At 41.3% G+C, this 24689-nt stretch overlaps 1 protein-coding gene across 1 annotated transcript in view; it reads right to left on the minus strand.

Moving 5' to 3' along the window:
* Window positions 1-24689, minus strand: part of CSMD2 (CUB and Sushi multiple domains 2) — a 553689-nt gene that overhangs the window by 26830 nt on the left and 502170 nt on the right. The window contains exons 56-60 of the mRNA XM_040455784.1: window positions 12385-12558; window positions 7671-7853; window positions 2489-2665; window positions 1102-1281; window positions 494-667 (exon numbers count right to left, since the gene is read on the minus strand). Coding sequence (XP_040311718.1) covers window positions 494-667; window positions 1102-1281; window positions 2489-2665; window positions 7671-7853; window positions 12385-12558 — 888 coding nt within the window. The remainder of the gene's footprint in view (window positions 1-493; window positions 668-1101; window positions 1282-2488; window positions 2666-7670; window positions 7854-12384; window positions 12559-24689) is intronic.

The raw sequence follows: 24689 nt of genomic DNA on the forward strand, positions 1-24689 counted from the left end.
TTATTCATTATATATAATGAATATATATAATGGATAAAAATAAAAATAAAATGGGATGGAATTGGGCTCCTGGGGACAAAATTAGGCCAGGTGGATAAGAAATAAACTCTTTCACCAAAAAGTCATGAATGCTCCAGGAATCTTTTCTGCACAGGCTATTTTCCATAAAGACATGTACATTTCCAGCATGGGTCCCTTCCAGATCTTTGGGAACTATCCTATCCAGTGAACAACCTTTCATGTTAAGAAACACTTCCCTTATCTCCAGCTTCATTTCCTTCCAATGTCACTTCACAGTGTCCACCGCCAGAGCTCAGTTAGGATATTCTCCTTATTTTCCTTTAAATCCCCTCTAATAGCGTCTCTGACAAAGCTCACCCCTGATTTTGGGGAGGGCACTACCTATTCTAGGCCTTCCAGTAGCAAAGCTCTGAGGCAGGAATGGGCAGGAGCCAGCAGATAAGATGCACAAAGGCCCTGGTGAGCAACTTACGGAAACACTGAGGCAACTCTCCAGTCCAGGATCCATTCCCTTCACAGGTGAGCACCGCAGGCAGGGACAGCTGGTACCCCTCCAGGCAGGCATACGTCACGCTTGAGCCCCACATGAAGTCAGACCCCACCACTTTCCCATTGGGGATGAGCTGAGGCGGTTTGCATATGATAGCTGGGGGAGGGGAAGACCAAAGCATGCTGAGTTCTGGTGCCATCCTAGGAAACCAGGCCCCACTCACCCAGTTCCGATGTCACCGGCTACCCTGAACCCTCTGGGGCTCTGGGTTAAGCAGGGAGAATCAGGAATGCCCCCTCTTACTTTGGGAGCCAGGGTCCTTTTGCATTTTACAATGCCCTCAAGTGTGACGACCCACTCCTCTCTTTGCATGGCCCTCCCTTTGATGTTCAAAGCCCAGGCCTTACCTTGGTACCTCTGACTCTCTCCTTGCAGATGTTCAGGGACCAGTCCTCACCTCACACCCCCCATGATAGGATGTTATTAGGGCTCTGACTTGTCACCTCCCTCCCTTCTACATGTTCAAGGCCCATGTCTCACTTTTGTATCTTCTTTGGCCCTCTGTCCACATGTGCAGCCCTCAGACACACCTTTGCAGACTGGCTTGGTACCATTCCATGTCCGGTCCTTGGTGCAGCTCAGCACAGACACCCTATGTGACTCCATCATGTAGCCAGGGACGCACTGATATGTCACAGTTTTGTTGTACCTGAAGTCATTGCCCAGCCGGAGGCCATTGGCTGGAATCCCAGGGTCACCACAGTTTATGACTGGGATAAGGGGAATAAAGCATTGTTCACTTTCAGTACAGACCCCGTTTCTCCCCAGCATTCCAGTACTATGCCTGGTGTTCCCTGCATATGTCCAGGAGGGAAGAGGGTCAGATCAGGGATGCCCTGTCTTCTCACAGACTCCTGGTTCAGTATTGCCCGTTCTAAAGTCACTTTGATCAAGTCTGCAAAGGCCCTCCTGCATCCCCACTGTCTTCACCCACACCATTCTTATGCATCCCAGCAACCTGGGCTATGAAGACCATCCTTATTTAAAGCCCACCCCTTCTGAGAGGAAGTACCCAGAGGCCTTAGCTCCTAAATGAGGCTGGCGCCCAGAGAGGGAAGTTTTCAGGTCGATAAGCCTAACTGTGTTATTGGGCCTCACAGGACAATTTGTCTGCTGAGGGGCGCATGTCACTACTTGCTGCTCTGCTTAGGAGGCCCCTGTAGGGCCAGCGGCTTAGAAGCAGGGCCTTGTGACCTTGCAATGGCTGTATCTTTGTTACAGTATCAAGTGAGGGTGGGGTTTGGTGAGCTCTGGCCTCCCAACAGAAGTGAACTTGACGTGGGGATTTAGTCAGAGCTTGAAGTCATAAGCTAGGGCTTGGAAAGGGGCCGTGTTTTCAGATTCCTTTATCTCATCCCTTCCCTCCATCTGGGTCCCACAGTGACAGTGACATCCTTCCCGAGGAGAAAGGTCTGGGCCTGCCCCTGAGGGGAGCAGGAAAGGGGAGCAGTGGAGCTATCCCAGGCTTGGGAGCCAGGCTCGGGGTGGGTGGGGAATGGGTCCAAGGCTGAGAGGAACCCACAAAGATGGCAGACAGTGGCAGCTTTAAAGTGGGAAGAGAATCAGGCTGAGCCTGGGGAGTTTGTTTTAAAAGAGAACAAGAATGGCCAAGGAACAGGCTAGAGCCTGAGAAATAGCAAACGTATATATTCTTAACCTCCCCGAGCCTTGGTCACGTCATATGTAAGTGGGGCTCACAGTAGCTACTGGTCAAATGGCACAATGTATATAAAACAAGACCCTCAGCTCAGTGGTGGTCACACAGTCTGTGCTGAATAATTAGACACCATCATTCAGAGGTGGGTCCCCCAATGTAGCCAGCCTCCCAATCTCCCACACACAGCCTTCTTTGGCATGGAGGAGACCAGTTGCCTTGGCTACCACTTGCCATGGAGACCAGAGGGCCTGGGATCTTACCTATGCACTCTGGGTCACTGCCTGTCCAGGTGCCATTGACCGAGCAGTGTCGGCTGAGCAGGCCCGTGGCGTAGTAGCCTTCCCGGCATTCATAGACGATGGAGCTGGAGAAGCCCAGGCCATCACTGAACATGACTCTGGCATTGCTTGGAGTACCAGGGTTCCCACAAGAGATCACTAGGAAGCCAGAGGAGCACATTATTCACCAGAACAAGGACAGGTGTCACCCGGGGGACTGAGAACGGCCCAGAGTGCAAACCACGTGCCCTATAAGGACCCTGTGATTGAAATGTCTCTCATGCTGCTTTCAAGATGAGATCTGAATGAATTTTTTTTTTAAATTTCTAAAAAGTAAAGACTATATCTATTTTATCATCCCACCTAAAATTTTAAATAATTCCTTAATATTACCAAATATCCAATCAGAGCTTAGTTTCCTTAATTTCCTCAATTGTCGCCCCCCCCCTCTTTTTTTACAGTTGATTTCTTTGAATCATGATTCAAATATGACATCTGATGGGCATGTCTCTAAGACTCTTTGAATTCAGAGAATCCTGTTCCCTCTCCTATAATTTATCTGTACAGAAACCAGGGCATTTCTCCAGTGGAGTTTCCCACTTTCCAGATGTTGCTAACTCCACCAGTGAGGTATCGTTTGACTTATTGCTCTGTCCCCTGCAGTTCCTGTAGTCAAGTTCTGCTTCCTGGCAAGGGTACTTCATAGGTGGTTCTGTCTTTCCTACTGTATTGCACCAAGGGGCACAGCATGTTTGGTTGTTTCCTGGTTCAGGATGGCGAGGCTGATCATTGGGTTCAGGCTTGTCCACCCAGTCTGGCATTACAAAGTTGCCATTGGGTTTCACTTACTGATTTAAGCAGCAATTGCTGACTGTTGATTTATTATTTCATTAGGGGACAGAAAATGGTGATACTAGCTCTATCACTCTTTCTGCATTAGCTACAGTTCTTTAATCAAGAACTTGCCCATCATCAAATATTTGCTTACCCTAAGATATAATTCATAAAGGAAGGCTGGATAATGCTTGATTTTTTTTTTTTTTAAATCAGATGTCAGATAATGATTTGGTTTCCTAGCAAGATCCAGTGGTGACCAATAGTCATTTGGCTGTATAGATTTAAAACTTATATGTTGCCTCCCATTGCCACTATTATTGATGCTTAAGTTATCCCGTCTTTGGCTAGGAGAACCTCTCCAAGTTGGCTCCTACATTTCTTTGACATGATCTCACTTGTCTGTGGTAGATTCCTCCCTGGAGTGACAAGATGTGTCATGTTCATGTTATATACTCTGCCCTAGTCCTAGAATCAGCCATTTGTCTAGAGAGCTCTGGTTCCTCTTAACAGAGAATGGATTCAAAAACCATAATCTTGGGGCGCCTGGGTGGCGCAGTCGGTTAAGCGTCCGACTTCAGCCAGGTCACGATCTCGCGGTCCGTGAGTTCGAGCCCCGTGTCAGGCTCTGGGCTGATGGCTCGGAGCCTGGAGCCTGTTTCCGATTCTGTGTCTCCCTCTCTCTCTGCCCCTCCCCCATTCATGCTCTGTCTCTCTCTGTCCCAAAAATAAATAAATGTTGAAAAAAAAATTAAAAAAAACAAAAACAAAAAACCATAATCTGAAAGTTAAGGGTACTCATTGCTACTGAGATCATTGTTGATACTAGACTTTTAGAATGGGTAGAGCTGGGACAATACACTTGTAAATTGAAAATTCATTATGAGTTTATGCTGGTATTACTAATCCAAATTTAGGATTAAGAGTTTTCCCCTAACTTCTTTATTTTTATATTATATCTCTTTAATGCTGAAAATCTTGGCAAATTTTAATTTGTTTTCAAGTAGTTTCAGAATATTAATATCAATATTATTACTAACGATCTGATTGCTAGAAACAATTTAAGATTTCATTGCCATTCTCCATCCTTAGGATATATATGCCATAGTCAAATGCCAATTTTTCCAGTCAGTTAAAATGATTCTCTGGGTTATTACATCACCAACTTAATATGTAGTTAGGTTAATTTGTTTTCATCTTGATTTTGATATTTAGAGATTGCTGTTTTCTTTTTTTTTTTTTTTTTTAATTTTTTTTTCAACGTTTTATTTATTTTTGGGACAGAGAGAGACAGAGCATGAACGGGGGAGGGGCAGAGAGAGAGGGAGACACAGAATCGGAAACAGGCTCCAGGCTCCGAGCCATCAGCCCAGAGCCTGACGCGGGGCTTGAACTCAGAGACCGCGAGATCGTGACCTGGCTGAAGTCGGACGCTTAACCGACTGCGCCACCCAGGCGCCCCTAGAGATTGCTGTTTTCTAGGTTTTGCTTTAATTTTACTTTACTAAGTACATATAACATTCATGTGGTCTGAAAGTCAAATCTACAGATGATTCCTTTTAACGAGCACAACAGATAGGCCTCAACACCCATGGGTTCACCAAGTATTTGTGCTTCCTAGATGCTGGGAACACAGTAGTAGTCATATACCCTGCCCTTGAGGAGCTCAGTCCATCTTAAGAACCTACCTACAGACAGTTGAATTAAAATATGATGAAATAAGTGTTGTATTTGAAGAAAAAAAACACACTAAGAAGGGAGGAGATAATTGGGGCTGGAGATAGGAATCTGAGTAGTACCTTGAAAGGTAAGTGGGAGCTTGTTAAGGAAAGTCATGAAGAATCATATACATATCATACACACACACACTTATTCCAAAAACATTCACTTCCAGGTCCAGACTCTCAGCCACCCACTTTCTGTTCCCTGAACACTCCTGACATGGTGCGTGAGTCCATGCTAGGATCTGAGTGGCATGAAAGGAGACCTGGGTCACAGTGGATATTTAACAATGCACAAAATTCTCCCCCTGTTGATACACTTTACAAACCTCTTTCTATGCCTGCAAACTCCTATGGAAACTAACTTTGCAAAAGCACCCTCAAAGGCAGGATTTCCAGGGATGCCTGGGTGGCTCAGCTGGTTAAGCGTCTGACTCTTGGTCTTGGCTCAGGTCCTGATCTCATGGTTTGTGAGTTTGAGCCCCACATTGGGCTCTGTGCTGACAGTGTGGAGCCTGCTTGAGATTCTGTCTTTGTCCTTCTCTCTCTCTCTGCCCCTCCTGTGTTCTCTCTTTCTCTCTCTCTCTCTCTCAAAATAAATAAATAAATTAAAAAAAAAAACTATAAAAAAAGGACTTCAGGCAGACAAGTGGGAGAGGGCATTAGCTCCATCTGTATCCTTTGCTGGGAAGGGGTCCCCTGATCAGGGGCCAGAATGTCTTCCCTGGCTCTATAAAACTACTCCACAACCTCAATGTCAAGAGCCATTCTCTGACCAGCTCATGCCTTCTGGGATTCATTCTCTGGAGATATTTTGGTTCTAATGGGACCTATCATCCACTGATCCTACCACTTTTTCACTGCCCCTTCTTCCACTCATAATCCTGCTCCCTTCTTATCCAGCACAGGAGCCAAGATCCATCATAATCCCCACCTTGCATATACCCGCACCTCTCCGGCCACTTGCTGCCAGCGTCTTAGCTGCCTGATAAAACCCCGACTGTACACCTAACACTTCACCTACCCTGTGCCTGCACCTATGGAGCAAAATGTGGCTGAACAAAAACACAGGCCAATGCCGACTACTCTCACTTTAAATCAATGGTCTCATACAGAGAAAGACAGATACCATATGTTTTCACTCTTATGTGGATCCTGAGAAACTTAACAGAAACCCATGGAGGAGGGGAAAGAAAAAAAAAAAGAGGTTAGAGTGGGAGACAGCCAAAGCATAAGAGACTCTTAAAAACTGAGAACAAACTGAGGGTTGATGGGGGGTGGGAGGGAGGGGAGGGTGGGTGATGGGTATTGAGGAGGGCACCTTTTGGGATGAGCACTGGGTGTTGTATGGAAACCAATTTGACAATAAATTTCATATATTGAAAAAAAAATAAAGAAGTGATGAATAGATAAAGAAGATGTGGTTTATATGTACAATGGAATACTACTTGGCAATGAGAAAGAATGAAATATGGCCTTTTGTAGCAACATGGATGGAACTGGAGAGTGTTATGCTAAGTGAAATAAGTCATACAGAGAAAGACAGATACCATATGTTTTCACTCTTATGTGGATCCTGAGAAACCTAACAGAAGACCATGGGGGAGGGTAAGGGGAATAAAAGTTACAGAGGTGGAAGGAGGCAAACCATAGGAGACTCTTGAAAACTGAGTATAAACTGAGGGTTGATGGGGGACGGGAGGGAGGGGAAAGTGGGTGATAGGCATTGAGGAGGGCACCTGTTGGGATGAGCACTGGGTGTTGTATAGAAACCAACTTGACAATAAATTTCATATAAAAATGTAAAAAAAAAATAAATCAATGGTCTCTTTCCTTAAGTGAGCCCTTGGTGCTGCCTGGCAATGATCTACGTCCCTATTCTATTCCCTGCCCCCCACCCCCCCTTGCTAGGTGACTATTTCATATGGTCTCCTTCCTCTTCCAGCACTTTGTCATATACCCTTACACTCAGCTTCCCAACTAGGAGAGTGCTATGCAGGCTGTATTTTAAAGAGAGACAGAGAGAGATCCAGGGAACAGCTACAAAAAGTCAGACTCTGGGGAGAGAGGTTTTAAAATAAAGCTATTTTCAGAAATTTAGGAGTGTGTGGAGAAATATATTTCCCCCACTGGACCCACCCCAGGGAACATCAGGAGGGGCTTCTATTACCTTTAAAGGGTCTTTCAAAAATTAGATTTGTATTTCTTTTGGCACTTTGGGTGCTCGTTAAACAATCTCTTCCCTTAAACTAAACTCCAAGAGGGCGAGGTGTGTCTGTCTTGGCACTGTCGTGTCCCAAGCACCTACTACAGTATTTGGCACGTGATTGTTGAAGGTAAACGGGAAATAAATGAATAAACAGGCTAAACTTAGTTCCTTCTGGTTTCTTCCCTCCTTAGGTGAGCTCAGGAAATCTTTTCATCTTTGGATCACTAATGGGCAGGACTGAGAACTACCTATTGATGACCATTATCCTCCAGGCCAAGGGTTCAAATGGGGCCATGTATTTTGTCTGGGAGTGTGAGGGCAGGTGCTTGGGAATAGGAAGATGGGGGAGGAGCAGCCGGGGTTGGGCAAAGGGGAAAAGCAGAATGGTCACATACATTACCTCCACACTCAGGCTGTGTGCCACTCCATGAGCCGTTGGCTTGACAGGTCCGCTCAGACGACCCCCGGAGGGCATGGCCAGCTTCACAGCTGAAGCGCATCAGACTGCCTGGGGCAAAGCTATCCCCCAAACGGATGCCGTGTGCTGGGATCCCTGGGTCACCACAGATTCCCATGCTGGTTCCTGTGGATCAGAACCAAACAAAGCCCATTGTTTCAGCATTGAAGAGGTGGCAGTGGGGAACCGGGAGAGAAAGATATTGGACCCCAGGAATAAGGAGAGTGAAGATGGACTGTGTGCCTTGCCCCAGTTACTTGGACCTTACTTACTACCTTACTACCTATCTTACTATGCGGAAGTCAGACACTACAAAGGTCTGAGGTCATGGGTGAGTCCCTGGGGACCACACAGCAAGGGAAGAAAGTAGATGGAAGGCTCTGTGGTGGAGATCAGGTCTTTGACCTCTGGCCCATGCCCGTGTGGAATGTCAGTGGTCCAAGATGGCCGCATCTCCTTCTTCCTTTTACCTCTTTTCTGTAATATCTGCAGATTCTGTGCCCTCTCTGTTTCCAGTTCCAGCATCTTAGCTCAGATGCCCAGTGTCCTTTTGCCCAAACTACTGTGAGAGCCTCCCAACTAATGTCCTTATCTCCTAAACTCTCCCTGTAACCTATCTTCCACTTTATCCTCAAACCAAGACAATGAACAACCACCAAATACCTGATCTTTTTTTTTCTTCCCGCTGAAATATCTCCACTGGCTTCCTGTTGCCCTCAGGTTAAAGTCTAAACTCCTTAGTGTAGGTTTGTCTTCTCAACAGCCTGGCTTGAATCTGGATCCTGGGAGGATTCCCTATTTACAAATTATGCAACACTGGTGAATTCTAGTTGAAATGTTTTAGACCATCTCATTCCATTCTTTCTTTGCTCCTTGCCTCCTGCTACATTTCTGCATTTATCTGGGTCCTGATATTGTACAGATCCACCCGAGAGAGTGCTAAGGATCCAAGAGGTGGAGGATGGTACAGAACAAGAGACAAAGCCACAAGATCTAGGCTTGTGGGAGCCAGGACCCCTCATAATATGAAGATGTATAGGAGACATCATTAGATCAGACTAGGCCATGCTAAATGTGAGGAAGGAAGAGGAAAATTAAGGAATAAATGGCAACTTTATGAGAAGATGATGTGGAATGTATCTCCTCATGAACCCACATGTGTGGGCATCAAATGGTAATGTCTAAATGAGCATTTAGTTTCTTGAAGTAAATACATATTTAAGTCATGTGTACCCCACTATTTACTATTTATGTCTTTTCTCAATCTTGGAATTATTTCCTTTTCTAGTTTAGTTTCAGACTGTGAGAATACTACACAATCCCATGTTGCTCTCTACCAAAAAAGGGAGATTCATTCAACCTTCAACTCAAACATTTGGAAAAAGAAGGCCCACCACATTTGGCTAGATTTTCTTCTCTTTTGAATTTTTCCAGGGTGTAGCTCATGCAACAGGCAGTACTGGGCCCTCTTGAAAGCAGTTCTGATGGTGAGTACACTAATTCTCACACCAGCCAGCTGACCTCAGCTGGAGCTGCACTGCTGAACAATAGGCCTGAGAATGGAACTCTCCAGTCCTAGGAGCTGATTCTTTTTCTTTTCTTTTGTTTTCTTTTGTTTTCTTTTCTTTCCTTTCCTTTCCTTTTCTTTTCTTTCCTTTTCTTTTCTTTTTCTTTTTCGTTTTTTTTGGAGAGAGAGCACATGCACGTGAATGGGAGAGGGCCAGAGGGAGAGGGAAAGAGAGAATCTATCTTAAGCAGACTCCATGCCCAGCATGGAACCCAATGTGGGGCTTGATCTAATGACCATGAGATCATAACCCGAGGCAAAATCAAGAGTCGGACACTTAACCAACTGAGGCACCCAGGCGTCCCAAAAGCATTCACTCTCTCTCTTTTTTTTTTAATGTAGGCCCCACACCCAGTTTGGAGCCCAAAATGGATCTTGAACTTACGACTCTGAGATCAAGACCTGATCTGAGATCAAGAATTGGATGCTTAACCAACTGAACCACCCAGGTGCCCCCCAGGAGCCTATTCTGACAGAATGGTCCTCACTGTGGTGTTTAGGGCTCTGTTTCAGTGATAGAAAGGAATCTAGGATAGACTATCGTACCATGAGGGCAGATGGTAACTGTTGGCCCTCTACGAGGTATATCAGGAAGATGATGACATTGCAGAGGTGGGCAATGAACAACCTGATGTATTTCTCAAATGCTAGAAATCTCTGCATGTCCTGATGGCCCAGGGACTTATAACCTGTTATGCATCACCTGGGTGTATGGTCACACAGAATGAGGCTCAGAAGTTTGACCCTGAACTTCTGAATGCATATTTCTTAGGACTGGCGGGAGATGCTATTGCTAAAGATGATATCTATAAATTTCAGGAAGGGAGGAATTATATTATACTCACCAATGTATATCTAACATTGCTTCCTAATCACTTACTCTTCTCATCTCTCATTTTCTTATCTAAAGCATTTAAGATTTATTCATTCCTCAGCTTTAGCACTACTATAATCCCTTCTAATCCTGTCCTCAGAGATCTCCAGCAAAACTCTGCCCATGATTCTCATCTCCAAAGTGTTTGTCATCCTTGATGGATACACAGGAGAAGTGACTGTGAACTATTCTTCAGAATATTCAGGTCAGGGATCAAACAACTGAGTGCAACACATCCCCTAAAGAGGGGGGTGGGCCATGTCCTCTAATGGTTCCTTTCTTGCTTCTTACTTTTTCATGTTCCCAGGGAGTCAGCTTGTTTCTAGTCTCCCTTAACCTTTGATGTGGCCAAGGAAGAGCCCTTTCTTTCATATGTAGGACTAATGCTTAGGAAGTCACAAAATTTTGAAATTGGGGTTGAAATGGGTGGAGGTTTTCTAGACAAGAACTGTTTCACTACTGTTTCAAGTAGGTCATTTTCCAGCATCTGCTAACACAACTCCAGAGAAGGGAAATTACATTGAGGAGAAAAGATTCTGGATTCCATGCCTTGGGCCAGGAGAATGGCTGTATGTTTGGGTTACCCCTGCTAACAGACAGTAGAGGCTCAAGGCTTTCTTTCTGGCTTCTTTCTCCTGTACTCTGTACTTCCCTTTCCCATGGAGAAAAAATATCCCCAAGATAGATAAAATTGGCTTTAAGAACACCATTGGCCCAATATCCTAGAGAAGTGTCTAGAGGGAGGAACTTTATGCAAAGGGACGATTCACAGAACGGACTGGTGCAAATGCATGCTTGGGCAGGCATATGGATGGGAAATGCCTGTCTTTCCTCTTTGGAATTCCTTTTCCTCCTGGAACTTGCTCTATGGATAACTCAGGAGGATTCAATTTACATGACTCTGTCTTTTCCATGCTATCTTCCCCAAGTCACTTCCACCAGAAGTGCAAACAGAATGGGTTAACAGGCTTTCCACTAGTCTGGGCTAAAGGAGTCTCTGTGGCTGATACATAGTCCTTCCCAGTTCATGAAGTGGATGATTAATGAGATTAATAAAAGTGAGGGGCCAAAGTCCTGGGTGGTAATATAAGTGATAGGTCTGAGATTGTCCTGGGCAGCCAGCAGCCCTTTGAAACAGTAGGCAGTATTCAGGAAGTTCTTCTTTCTGGGAAGACCTAACCAATATCTGGTTCAATATTCTGGCAGTGTCCTAAATTTTGGGAGACAGGATCATCTAGGAGCTCAAAATGCAAGAATAGCTACATGTCTTGTGGATGAGGTCCCAAATCAAGGAGAAGGCGTCAACAACAGAAGGTTGGGATTCTTACCACTAGAGGGGGTCTGGCATAGGAAGGGATAGGGGCTTCAAGGGGGGCTTCCTAGGGGAACAAAAAGCTATATGAGGAACTACCTTCTTGGGGGTGACATTCTTTATGAGATCCCTTTGAGGGCCAGGAAGGCTCATCTGAAAGGAGACCAAGATCAGGGGTGCTATTTTTTTTTGCTTGGTAATTTCTGTCATTGGTGAGACCATTCAATTTCAAATATTTTGTTCTGGTAAGACATTACAGATAAACTTCTGGTTTGGATAATATGGATATAAGAGCTATGGCAGTTTCTTACATTTGCTCTTCGGAAAACATGTCAGTGTCCCCATAGAGATTAATAGTAAAACAAATTTATTAATAGAAAAAGTCTGAGATTGGTGTGTGAGGGCAGTAGTGGAGACCTGTATCCCACTAGGCAGCCTTGACATAAGACATGTTGGAGAGGCAGTGGTAAGAAAGTAAGGGAAGCAGGCTGGGGCTTTGGAGTCCCAAACAGGGAAAGAAAGAACACAGGAGTGGGTTTGGACCTGGGCCCAGCAACAGGGAGGCTTGAACTCTTCCCAGAAACCTATGGAAACAAATGTCTGGATAGGACTCTGGTCACAGGGGGACCTCACAAGCTTGCATCCTCCCTAGTTTTGTAATCTCTTGGCTGTATGGGTTTGGCCAGAGTAGACCAAGGGGATGAAGCTGGGCTCAGACCACCAAAGGCTGAAGTCTGGTTGGGACCTCTCATAGCTGTGCTCTCTGCCTATGAAGGTTAAGATGGGGGTCCAAAAGGTTGGCTTCCCTCCTGTCCATCTGTCACACTCACACCTTGGTAACTCATCCATCTCCCACCAGCCAAGTGTTCCATGGGACCCTCCTCCCTCATGCCAGGCTCCTTACCTGAGCAGTGGGGGAGGGAGCCAGTCCAGTGTCCATCCAGCCCACACATACGGGTGGCATTTCCGAGCAGAGTCCTCTTGCCGGTGCAACTGTAACGCACGACTGCTCCGACAGTATAGCTGTCCCCAGACATCTGGGCATGGGGTGGGGAGCCTGGATGGCCGCAGGACACCACTATGGGGAAGACCAAATATGTCAGCAACTCTGCACAGGGATGGATCATCATCATAGGAAACATGTTAGGCTTTCTGTAGCGACAGGCAGAGAAGAAGAGAAACCTTGGGTATCTATTGAAGTTTGCTTCCTGCTGGCACACCTACCTGGCATCAGCAGACAATGCCTACTCAATTTGCCATACATTTTCCATATCTGTGAAATGAAGAGTAATACTGTTTTTTTATGAATTGAATAAGATAATAGGTGGGAGACTGCTCAGCATGTAGCAGGTATGCGGTAATATATTTCCTTTCTTCTTTGCCTCTTGTGCTCACCACTCTCTATTTCCTCACTGCCGTAGGACATACCCAAGGTGTCTCTGGCAGCAGGGTGGCACACATAGTAAACATAAGACAGAACAGATGATCTGTCACCCTACGACTGTCTGCACTGGCTATAGTTTCCAGAATAAGGGCCAGTTCTAGTCCTTTTCCAACTGCATCTTACAGATGCCCACATCAATTGTCTCCAATTTGTCCCCTTTGGTCTGCAAGCTCCCTCTCCTGAGACACCAAATTGTAACTGAAAACCAGTGATAAGATTAGAATACCAGATTATCTGAAGAAAATGAAAACACTAGCCTGAAAAGATACATGCACCCCATGTTCACTGCAGCATTATTTACAATAGCCAACATATGGAAGCAACCTGTCTACTGACAAATGAATGGATAAAGATGTCGTGTATAGATACAACAGAATATTACATAGCCATAAAAAGAATGAAACTTGTCATTTGTGGCAACATTAATGGACTGCAAGGGCATTATACTAAGTGAAATAAGTCAGCCAGGGAAAGACAATTACCATATGATCTCACTTATATGTGGAATCTAAAAAAAACCCTAAACAATGGAGCTTTTAGATACAGAGGATAGACTGGTGGTTGCCAAAGGAAGCGGGTAGGAGGCAGGCCAAATGGGTGAAGGAGGTCAAAAGGTACAAACTTCCAGTTATAACATAAATAAGTCATGGGATGTAATGTCCAGCATAGTGACTATGGTTAATAATACTGTATTGCATATTTGAAAGTTGCTAAGGAACTAGACCTTAAAAGTTCTCACAAGAAACAAAATTCTATAGCTATGTATGGTGAGGGATGTTTATTAGACCTACTGTGGTGATCACTTCACAAATGTATACAAGTATCAAATCATTATGTTGTATACCCAAAACTAATATTATGTTGTATGTCAATTATACCTCAATTAGAAAAGAAAGATTAGAATACCAGAATTGAGATGTACAGGACAGGGCAGGGCAATGCTGTCAATGTCACTGGGTTTGCTTCCCATTGGTCTTGCCATAAGTTGATACTACGTTCTTTCATTTACTCAACACATATTTATTGAGTGCCTATTATGCGTTAGGCTCTATTTTATGTGTTTGGGAGAAGAATTTCTATGCTCTCATGGAAATTATACTCTAGTGGAAAAAAGAGACTACAAATAATTAAATATGTAATTCTAGGGGTGTTATGAAGAGAAACAAAGCTCCATCAGGAAAAAGATATTCAGGGGTAGACTGAGTGCTATTTTTGAGTAAGGTGATCAAGGAAGATCTCTCTGAGGAAGTGTCATTTGAACAGTGATTTGAATGATCTAAAGAGGTCTGTCATGCAAGATATGTGGGAAGAGTATTCTGAGGGAAGGAACATCAGGGGTAAAGGCCCAGTGGCACAATGAGCTTAGTGTTTTTGAGGAATAGCAAGAAAGCCAGAGATGCAGAATGAACTGAGCAAAGAAAGAATGGAGGACATGTTTGGAGAGGTTGCTAGGAACCAGATCATCGCATAGAATTCAGATTTTATTATAAGCATGATGGGACACCACTGGAGTGATGTGATTTGACTTTAACAAGATCATTCCGGCTATAATGTAGGAAACATTCCAGTGTGTGGCAAGAAAGAGGGAGCTGCTGCAGTAGTTCAAGAAGAGATGACAATGACTCGGATGGACTAAACTTCGTGGTAGGGTAGGAGATCCTTGTAGTCATTGCTTGTACCCAAAAAGGGCATAGGTCACAGCATATATGATGAACCAGACAGGTGACCAAAGGGATAAAATGTGAGTTGGGCCAGTGACGTCCCTGATGATGGAATTTTGGCCATACACAGGGATGGCATGAATAGGTCATGGGTATCTTTATTTCTCGCTGTGGTCTTGGTGTGTTTCAAGTCCTATTCTAAGTGCCTATGATCTATTTATCTACATATCTATCTATCTATCTATCTATCTAGTGTTTACTTTTGAGAGAGAGAGAGAGAGAGAGAGAGAGAGAGAGAGAATATGAGCAGGGGATGGGCAAAGAGAGAGGGAGACACAGAATCCAAAGCAGGCTCCAGGGTCTAAGCTATCAGCATAGAGCCCAACATGGGGTTTGAACCCAGACACTGTGGGATCATGACCTGAGCTGAGGTTGGATGCTTAACCGACTGAGTCACCCAGGTGCCCCAGTCTATAGATTGTCTGCTGAGACTACTGCTTAAAATTCCTTCCATCAGGCATGGAGTCCATTTCCCCTCCCCTTGAATCTAGGCTGGCCTGTGACTTGCTTTGGCCACTGGAATGTGGTAGAAATGATATTGTGGATTAGGAGGACTGGCAGCTTCTGCCTTCATTTTCTTGGAATAGAGCTGCCATGATGTAAGGAAGTCTGGCTTACACTACTGAATGATAAAAAATTACATGGAGACAGGGGCCATGTGGAGAACAACCACAATGCCCCAGGTGACAGCTGGGACCATGTTTCCTGACAAGTTTCCATCTTGGATCTTTAGGTCTAGTTGAGCCTCAGTAGCTAGATGTGCTGTCTCCAGTAAACTCTGCTTGAATTGCCAACCAGAAGCGATACAATGGTTGTTGCGTTAAGCTGCTACACTTTGGGGTGATTTGTTACACAATATATAATTGTGGATTATATATTAAATTATAATTAAATGGATATGACTTTTGAAGTCTTGAGGGTAGGGGCTGTATATTGCATGTGGGAAGAGTACGAATCGTGGTGGCCAAAGGCTGGCTGTGGCACACTGTCTGCAAAGATGGCCACCAACAATTTTTTTCCTTCCGTGTGCATGCATCCTACTCCTCCCACTTATACCTATTATTTCCTCTGCCCTTGAATCAAAATCTTATAGCTTCCTCTTTTGCTCTAAAAATTCAGCCTCCAAGCAAAGAAGACTAAACCATCCTGCTAGAGAGAGTAGCCACATGGAGAGAGGCCACAGGGAGGAGAAGCGTCGGCACAAAGCCCCAAAGATGTAGGTGAGGCCATCTTGGACTCTCTAGTCCTAATTGAGCCAGTGGGGCACAGATGAGCCAACCCTGCTGTGATGGTTCATTTTATGTCATTGTGTGAAATTGACTGGGCCACATGATGCTCAGATATTTTGCCAAACATTATTCTGAGAGGGGGTTTGAATGAGATTAACATTTGAATAAGCACACTGAGTAAAGCAGACAGCCCTTCCCATTTGTGAGTGGGCCTCATCCAATCTATCTCTTTTTTTATGTTTCAAGTTTTTATTTAAATTCTAGTTAGTTAACATACAGTGTAATATTAGTTTCAGGAGGTAGAATTTAGTGGTTCATCACTTACATATAACACCCAGTACTTATCACAAGTGCCCTCTTTGATACCAAGCTCTTGAAGGCCTGAATAGAACAAAAAGGCAGAGTAAGAGAGAATTCTCTTTTTCTGTCTGTCTTTGAGCTGGGACATCAGTCTTTGCCTATCTTTGGACTCAGACTTGGACTAAAATTTATACTATTGGCTCTCCTGCTTCTTGGGCTTTCAAACTCTGACTACTGTCTGCTCTCCTGGGTCTCTAGTTTGCCAAATGCAGATCTTGAGACTTCTTAGCTTCCATAATTGTGTGAAACAACAGATAAAAACATAGATCTATCTACACGCCCTTAAACCTGTATCTGTATCTGTATAATCTCCCATTGCTTACTGGTTCTATTTCTCTGGAGAACTCTGACTAATCCACCTGCTAAGCCTTGAATTCTAGACTTATATCACTGTAAGAAAATATAAACATTTGGTATTTGAAGGCACTAAGTTTTGAGATGTTTGTTACACAGCAATACATAACTGATATATCTGTTTATCCTTAAGATAGCCCTATAAGGTAGGCACTATTTTAATCTCAATCTCACTGATGAGGAAAATGAGGCATGGGGAAGAAAAATAACTTACCTAAAGTCACAGACCTATTCAATGGTAGAATTAGTTCTTAAAACCAGGCAAATTGACTCCAGAGGTCACATTCTTAAGTACTATGATTAACTCTCTTCTGCAATACTATTTTTATTTTATTTTATTTTATTTTATTTTATTTTATTTTATTTTGTTTTATTTTTTATCTTTTAAATATGAAATTTATTGTCAAATTGGTTTCCCTACAACACCCAGTGCTCATTCCAACAGGTGCCCTCCTCAGTACCCATTACCCACCCTCCCCGCCCTCCCACCCCCCATCAACCCTCAGTTTGTTCTCAGTTTTTAAGAGTCTCTTATGTTTTGTCTCCCTTCCTCTCTAACCTTTTTTCTTTTCCTTCCCCTCCCCCATGGTCTTCTGGTAAGTTTCTCAGGATCCACATAAGAGTGAAAACATATGGTATCTGTCTTTCTTTGCATGGCTTATTTCACTTAGCATAACACTCTGCAGTTCCATCCTTGTTGCTACAAAAGGCCATATTTCTGCAATACTATTTTAATACTATGAATGCATTCTGTCCTTCTGCAAGGAATGGAGTCTCTAGTTATAATTTAAATGATTTTATGACAGTTTATTAGAAATTTCTGGATTTCTAGAAATTGTCCAATTTAAACTCTCTAATGATTTTTCAAATAAACCAATTTTAAATGGAAATAAAACATACATACATAAAAGAAAAACACAGTAAGCATAAGCATATAGGTTAGTGAACTGTCACAAAGCAAATACACCCAGGTAACCACCATTCATATCAGGAAATGGAATATCACCAGCACCTCAGAAGCTCCTTCATGCCTTCTATCTACCTCCTCCTCCCCAAAGTAAGCCACCATCTTGACTTCATACACCATTATTTAGCTTGCCTATTTTTGAATTTATAAGTGGAATTCATAAGTGGAACCATATGGTATATATTCTTTTGTATTTGGCTTCTTTTACTAAACATTATGTCTATGATATTCATCGATGCTATGTTTAGCAGTACGTCTTTCATTATCACTGCAATATACCAGGAGTTAGCAAACTTTTTCTGTATGAGGCCGGAGAGTAAATATCTTAGGCTTTGAGGACTACACATAGTCTCTGTTGCATACTCTTCTTTGTTTCTTGTTTTTTTCCACATTGCTCTAAAAAAAAAAATTCTTATGTCTTAGCTACAGGTTGGATTCGGTCCATGAGCCAAGTTTGCTAATCCCTGCTATATACCATTTGTATTATTTGCTGTGTAACAAATTGCTCCAATAAACATTTACTATCGCTCATGGTTTCTGTGGGTCAGGAATTTAGGAGTGGCTTAGCTGGATGGTTCTGGCTCAAGATTCTCCATGAGTTTGTAGATAAGATGTTGGCTGTGGCTGCAGTCATCTGAAGGCTTGACTGGCTTCCCCTGAGAGTGACTGATCCAAGAGAGCAAGTTGGAGATAGAAATGTCTTTTATGATATAGCTTTGTGAGTCACACACCACCAGTTGACACAGACTAACCCTGGTACAGTGTAGGAGGATATTATGCAAAGGCAAGAACACCAGCGGGGGGGGGGGGGGGGGCATTGGGACCATCTTCAAGGTTGACTGCTCTATCACTGCGTGAATATACTGTATTTTTTCATCCATTTCTTGTTGGTAGACATTTGGGTTGTTTCCCATTTGGGGCTTTTATGAATAACACTGATAAGAACATTTTTGTTCATGGTTATTGATGAACACATATACGTTGGCTATTCCTAATGATTTCTGTGATTGCAGTTGGCTGGCTGTTTTTCTGATGTTCTTACTTGGCTTTAAAATATTTCTTTGGCTAATTTGAGGACAGTGCTAAATTATGGTAATATCTAATATAATCTCTGAAACAGTATATGCAATGCCTGATATTATTTTTTTGTCATTGGCTTGATCTAGGCTACTTGGGTATCTGTAAAATTAGTAACCAGAATATACTCTATTGTTTTATTCCTTTACTGTGGTTTATTCTTTTAAAGGAGGAAAAAGTCAACCATAAAAATGTGACAAAAAATAAAGCACTGTCAATACCATTTAGCTGCTGTGGGTAAGGAAAATCAAGAAAGGATGTAAGATAATAAAGAGGAACAACTTATATTCACTGTATATTTGCATTCAAATCGGGGAGGTGAAGAACAAAAGAAAAGGTGAATAACAGCTGTTGTATTTCTCAGTTTGTCAAATATAAAAGCATTTAAAAATGTTTTCAATGTTCATGCCCGTGTCCAAATGGAATACACTGCAGAGGCTGTTTAGTTTCTAACTGCAAATAAGTTTATTTTTATTTTTTTCCCTAGCTGCAAGTAAGTTTAAATGTGTACATAAAAATTGGTAAGACAGATATTTAGCACTGCTAATAGTAGCAAATTTTCTTGCATTACACAGAATACATTATAGCAGGGGATTGAGAAAAAAGCATAAATTGTAATTCAGCAAAGACAATAATACAAATCAGCAATTAATAGACTATGCTAGGTCCCACAGCAGAAGGACACCATGTGGGTTGAAAGTCGTATGAAAGTTGTAGAAATGGCCGGCCAGCCTCTGGCACTTCCACTGTTTTCTAAAGCACTTTATCAGGGAAGTAGCATATGCTATAGACCCGGGTCATGCATTTTCCTTGGTCCCTGCACATCCATGCCAATTAAAACAGTTTGCCTTAACCTGGAAGGAACCGTTGATTTTCATTGACTGGGTTGATTAGGGGATATATAAGGTACTCTACAATTTTCCACAAGCCTATTCACAGGTAACTTGGTCTTCCAGAAGTAAAAATTTAGTTAGCCCACTTATATAATGTCATGATAATCATGCAATAACAGTGAAAATGGTTTCACTTAAAGTCACTTGGGACCTTATAGGTAGTGAAGTTTCCTTAGATTTATAGGTAGACGGGGAAAGCCCACCAAGCCCAGTGACAGTTGATTATCCAGAACAGAATTTTAGCTCAACTTTAAATTAGTTCAACCTAAAAAAACGATAATATTAGTGTAAATTACTAATGTGGAGAGACCTGGAGAAATCTATCAGAGATCAACAATACGAATGCGAATTTCAGACACACAGAGAATCACACAAGAAGGTCTAATTTGGAGACCTAGAAGTAGTGAAAGAAGAGAATGAGGGGTGACAATATAGAACTGATAGCTGAGAATTCCCCAGATGTCAAAAAATATCTAGGAAGCCTAATGAATCCTAAGAAGGATAAATAAAATATCTAAACACAGTGTAAAAAAATTCGGAATGCCAACAAGAAAGAAAGGATCTTAAAGTCAGTTAGGTAAAAAAATAATAAGGCTACCTAAAAAGTACAATGATTAGATTGAAAGCAGACTTCTCATTAATAATAAACGCCAGCAGAGTGCACCAAGGGAAATGTGTCAATGTGGATTTTGATCCAGCTAAATTATCATTTAATAACTAGGGAAAATGCAGGACACCAAAGACAGAGACAGACTTTTCAAAGGAGTGAAAGACTGATAGCTAACTTCTCTGTAGCAATAAAAGAGGTCAGAAGGTATTAGAGAAATTTCTTTAATGGGCTGAAAGAAAATAGCTACAGCTTGGATTTCTAAAACTATCGAAAATATCTTTCAAAAATGAGGGACAAATAAATGTATTATAGACAAACAAAAACTGACAGTGTTTGCCACCAGCATATCTTCATTAAGTAAGATTCTAATGAATGTTCTTCACATAGCAGGAAAATGATCCCATGAGGAAGGACAAGGTATAAGAAGAAATGAAAAGCAAAGAAAGTGGCAAATATGTGGCTAAATCTGAGTAAACAATAATTGCACAGGACAACAACAATAATACATTGTGGGTTTTAAAAAACAAGGCACAAAAAATAAATAAAAAACAAGGCACAATTAAGATATAAGAAAACAATAATGTAAAAGTCAGAAAAACATATGGAGTTAAAGAGTCCTAATGTTCTTGTCTGATATAGGAAGAAGAGAGAAAGATTAACCTTAGACTTTCGTAAGTGAAGTTGTTCCTGTTATAATTTCTAACATAGCCATTAAAATGTAGAGTGTATAACTTACTTATTAGTAAAGAAGAAAAAATGGAGTTATAAAACTTGTTAATCCGATAAAAAAAGAGAAAAAAGAAACTGAGTAGGACAAACAAAAAACACAAAATAGATGTTAGATTTAAGCCTAAATATACCAGTAATATGACATGTTTAAAGTGATAAAAAATACTTTCAACCAAGAATTCTATAGCTAGCAAAACTATCCTTCAAACATGAAGTGGAATTAACAAATTTCTGGATGAACAAACACTGAGTATGAGAATGCATCACTAGCAAACCTAGAAAGAAATTCTAAATTATAAAGAAATTCTACAGGAAGTCTTTCAGACTGAAATGAAAGGACTGAAGTCACAGGAAGAACTAAAAAATCCTAAAACAGGTAAAAGTAACTACATAGGTAAATATAAACTGCAGAATAAGTGTTTTTTTGTTTGTCTGTAATCTTTCTTCTTCTGAGAAATGGCATGAAGCAATAATTGGAAATATGTATTGATAAGCATACAATGTCTGAAGTTGTAATTTGTATAACAATAACAACACAAAGGAGAGGGAGGTAAGGGAGCTTTGTAGGAGCAAATCTTCTGCATACAACTGAAATTAAGTTAGTGTTATTACAAACTATGTTGTTATAAGTTAAGATGTTAATTGTAATTTCCAGAATAACCACTAAGAAAATGACTTAAGAAATGCACCATGAATAACAAAGAAATTAAAATGTTAAATTAGAAAAGATCTATTTAATGCAAAATAAAACAGCAATAGAACAAAGAACCAAAAAACCTCTCCAAACTCAAAAGCCAAAAAACACAAAACCATAAGATACATAGGAAACAAGTAGCAAAATGGGTGATATAAAGCCCACCTTATCAATAATTACACTAAATGTTGATTAAATACATAAAAGGCAGATATTAGCAAATGAATAAAAAACATGATCCAACTACATGCTGTCTAAAAGAGACATCCTTTAGACTCAAAGGTGCAAATGGACTGAGAGTAAAAGATGGGAAAAGATATACTGTACATACAGAGACTAAACAGAGGCTGGTATGGCTATCCAGACCAGCTATCTGATATTATCAGATAGGATAGACTCTGAGGCAAAAATTGTCGTTAAACACAGGAAGGACACAGAAAATTTTATATTGATAAAAGGATCAATCCATCAATAAGATAAAATTATAAACATATATGTACCTAACAGAGATCCCAAATACATGAAACAAAAAATAACAGAATTGAAAGGAGAAATAGATAAGTCAACAATAATAGTATGAGATTTCACCACCCCATAGAACAAGACAAAGATCTACAAGGAAATATGGTGACCAACATTATAAACCAACTAGACCTCACAATCATCTAGAGAACACTCCCTGTAGTAACAGCAGAATAAATGCTCTTTTCAAGTGCACATGAAATGTTCTCTAGGTTAGACCATGTGTGAAGCTATAAAATAAGTCTCCATAAATTTAAAAAGATTGAAATCATACGAAGTATGTTCTCCAACTACAATGTGATGAAATTAAAGATCAGGAATGGAAGGAAATTTGAAAAATTTACAAACATATGGAAATTAAAAAACCACTCCTAAATAACCAATAAGTCAAAGAAGAAATCAGAAGAATAATTAGAAAATACTTTGAGGTGAACAAAAATGAAAACAGAACATACCAAAACTCATGAGACGTAGTGATAGCAGTGTTCAGAGAGAAATTTATAACTGCAAATGCCTACATTAAAAAGAAGAGATCTCAAACCAACAAACCAACCTTTCCCCTTAATAAAGTAGAAAAAGACAAGCAAATTAAACTGAGAGCAAACAGAAGAAAGGAAATAATAAAGATAGTAGCAGAGATAAATGAAATAGAAAATACAGGAAAAAAACGAAAGCTATGAACATGAACAATCGTATGCAAACAAATCAGATAATTCAGATGAAATGGACAAATTCTTTTTTTTAAATTTATTTTATTTTTTTGAGAGACAGACAGAGTTTGAGCGGGGTAAGAACAGAGAGAGAAAGAGGAAAGAGGAAAGAATCCTAAGCAGGCTCCAGGCTGTGAGCTGTCAGCACAGAGCCTGACGCAGGGCTTGAAGCCACAGACCATGAGATCGTGACCCGAGCCAAAGTCAGATGTTTAACTGACTAAGCCACCCAGGCGCTCCAGAAATGGACAAATTCTTAAATGTTCACAAACTACCAAAACTTACTGAAGAAGAAATGGAATATCTGAATAGAGTTATAGCAAATAAATGGAATCAAACAATAATCAAAAAACTTTCAAAGAAAAGCCCAGGACTAGATGATTTCACTGCTGAATTATATCAAATTTTTAAAGAAGAAATAGCACTAATCTTTCTATTTCTGAAAACATAAGGAGAAGGACGTTTCCTGACTCACTTTATGAAGCCAACATCACCCTGATCCTAGAACCAAAGACATCGCAAAGAAAGGAAACTATAGACCAATATCCCTTATGAACATAGCTGCAAAAATCCTAAACAAAATACTAGTAAACCAAATCCAGCAGCATATTAAAAGTATTATACTGGGGCGCCTGGGTGGCACAGTCGGTTAAGCGTCCGACTTCAGCCAGGTCCGTGAGTTCGAGCCCCGCATCGGGCTCTGGGCTGATGGCTCAGAGCCTGGAGCCTGTTTCCGATTCTGTGTCTCCCTCTCTCTCTGCCCCTCCCCCGTTCATGCTCTGTCTCTCTCTGTCCCAAAAATAAATAAACGTTGGAAAAAAAAATTAAAAAAAAAAAAGTATTATACTATGGCCAAGTGTGATTTGTTTTTGGAACACAAGAGTAGTTCAACATCTGAAAATCAATCAGTGTCATATACCATATTAATACAATGAAGAGGGGAAATCTCAATAGATGCAGAAAAACCATTTGACAAAATCCAACACTGTTTCACACTAAAAATTTTCAATAAACTAGGAGTAGAAGGGAAATTCCTCACTAGGAGTAGAAGGGAAATTCCTCACCCCTAAAGGGAATTTACATAAACTTTACAGCTAACATTATACTTAATGGTGAAAAACTGAAAGCTTTTCTCCAAAGACTAGGAACAAGGGAAGGATGCCTGTTTTGCCACTTCTGTTCAACATTGTCTTGGAAATTCTTGCTAGGGCAATTAAGTAAGAAAAAGAAATAAAAGGCATCCAGATTGGAAAGGAAGAAATAAAACTATATCTATTCACAGATGATATGATCTTGGACTATTATATTACATTGGATTAAGCAATGGTTTCTTAAATATACCACCAAAAGCACAAGCAACAAAAGAAAAAAAAAACATAAGTTGGATTTCATTAAAACTAAAAATTTTCATGCACTGGAGGACATTATCTAGAAGTAAGAAGATAATCCACAGAAAGGGAGAAGTTTGCAAATGATACATCTGATAGGGGTATAGTATCTAGAATATATATAGAACTGCTAAAACTCAGTAATACAAAGACACATAATCTGATTTAAAAGTGGGTAAAGAACTTAAGTAGAAGTTTCTCTAACGAAGAGATACAAATGGCCAAGAAGCACATAAAAAGATGCTCAACATCATTAGTCATTAGGGAGACGCAAATCAAAACCACAATGAGATTCCACTTTAATACCCACTAGCATGGCTATAATGAAAAAGATGGACATAACAAGTGGAGGTGAGGGTGTAGAGAAATTGGAACCTTCCTACCCTGCTGGTGGGGATGTAAGATGGTGCGGTCACTTTGGAAAACAGTTAACCTCAAAAAGTTAAACATGGAGTTACTATATAATTGGCCCAGCAATTCCACTCTTAGGTATATGCCCCAAAGAACTGAC

The sequence above is a fragment of the Herpailurus yagouaroundi genome, unplaced genomic scaffold, assembly GCF_014898765.1.
Source record: "Herpailurus yagouaroundi ecotype Mexico unplaced genomic scaffold, PumYag 77, whole genome shotgun sequence".
NCBI classification, from domain to species: Eukaryota; Metazoa; Chordata; class Mammalia; order Carnivora; family Felidae; genus Herpailurus; species Herpailurus yagouaroundi.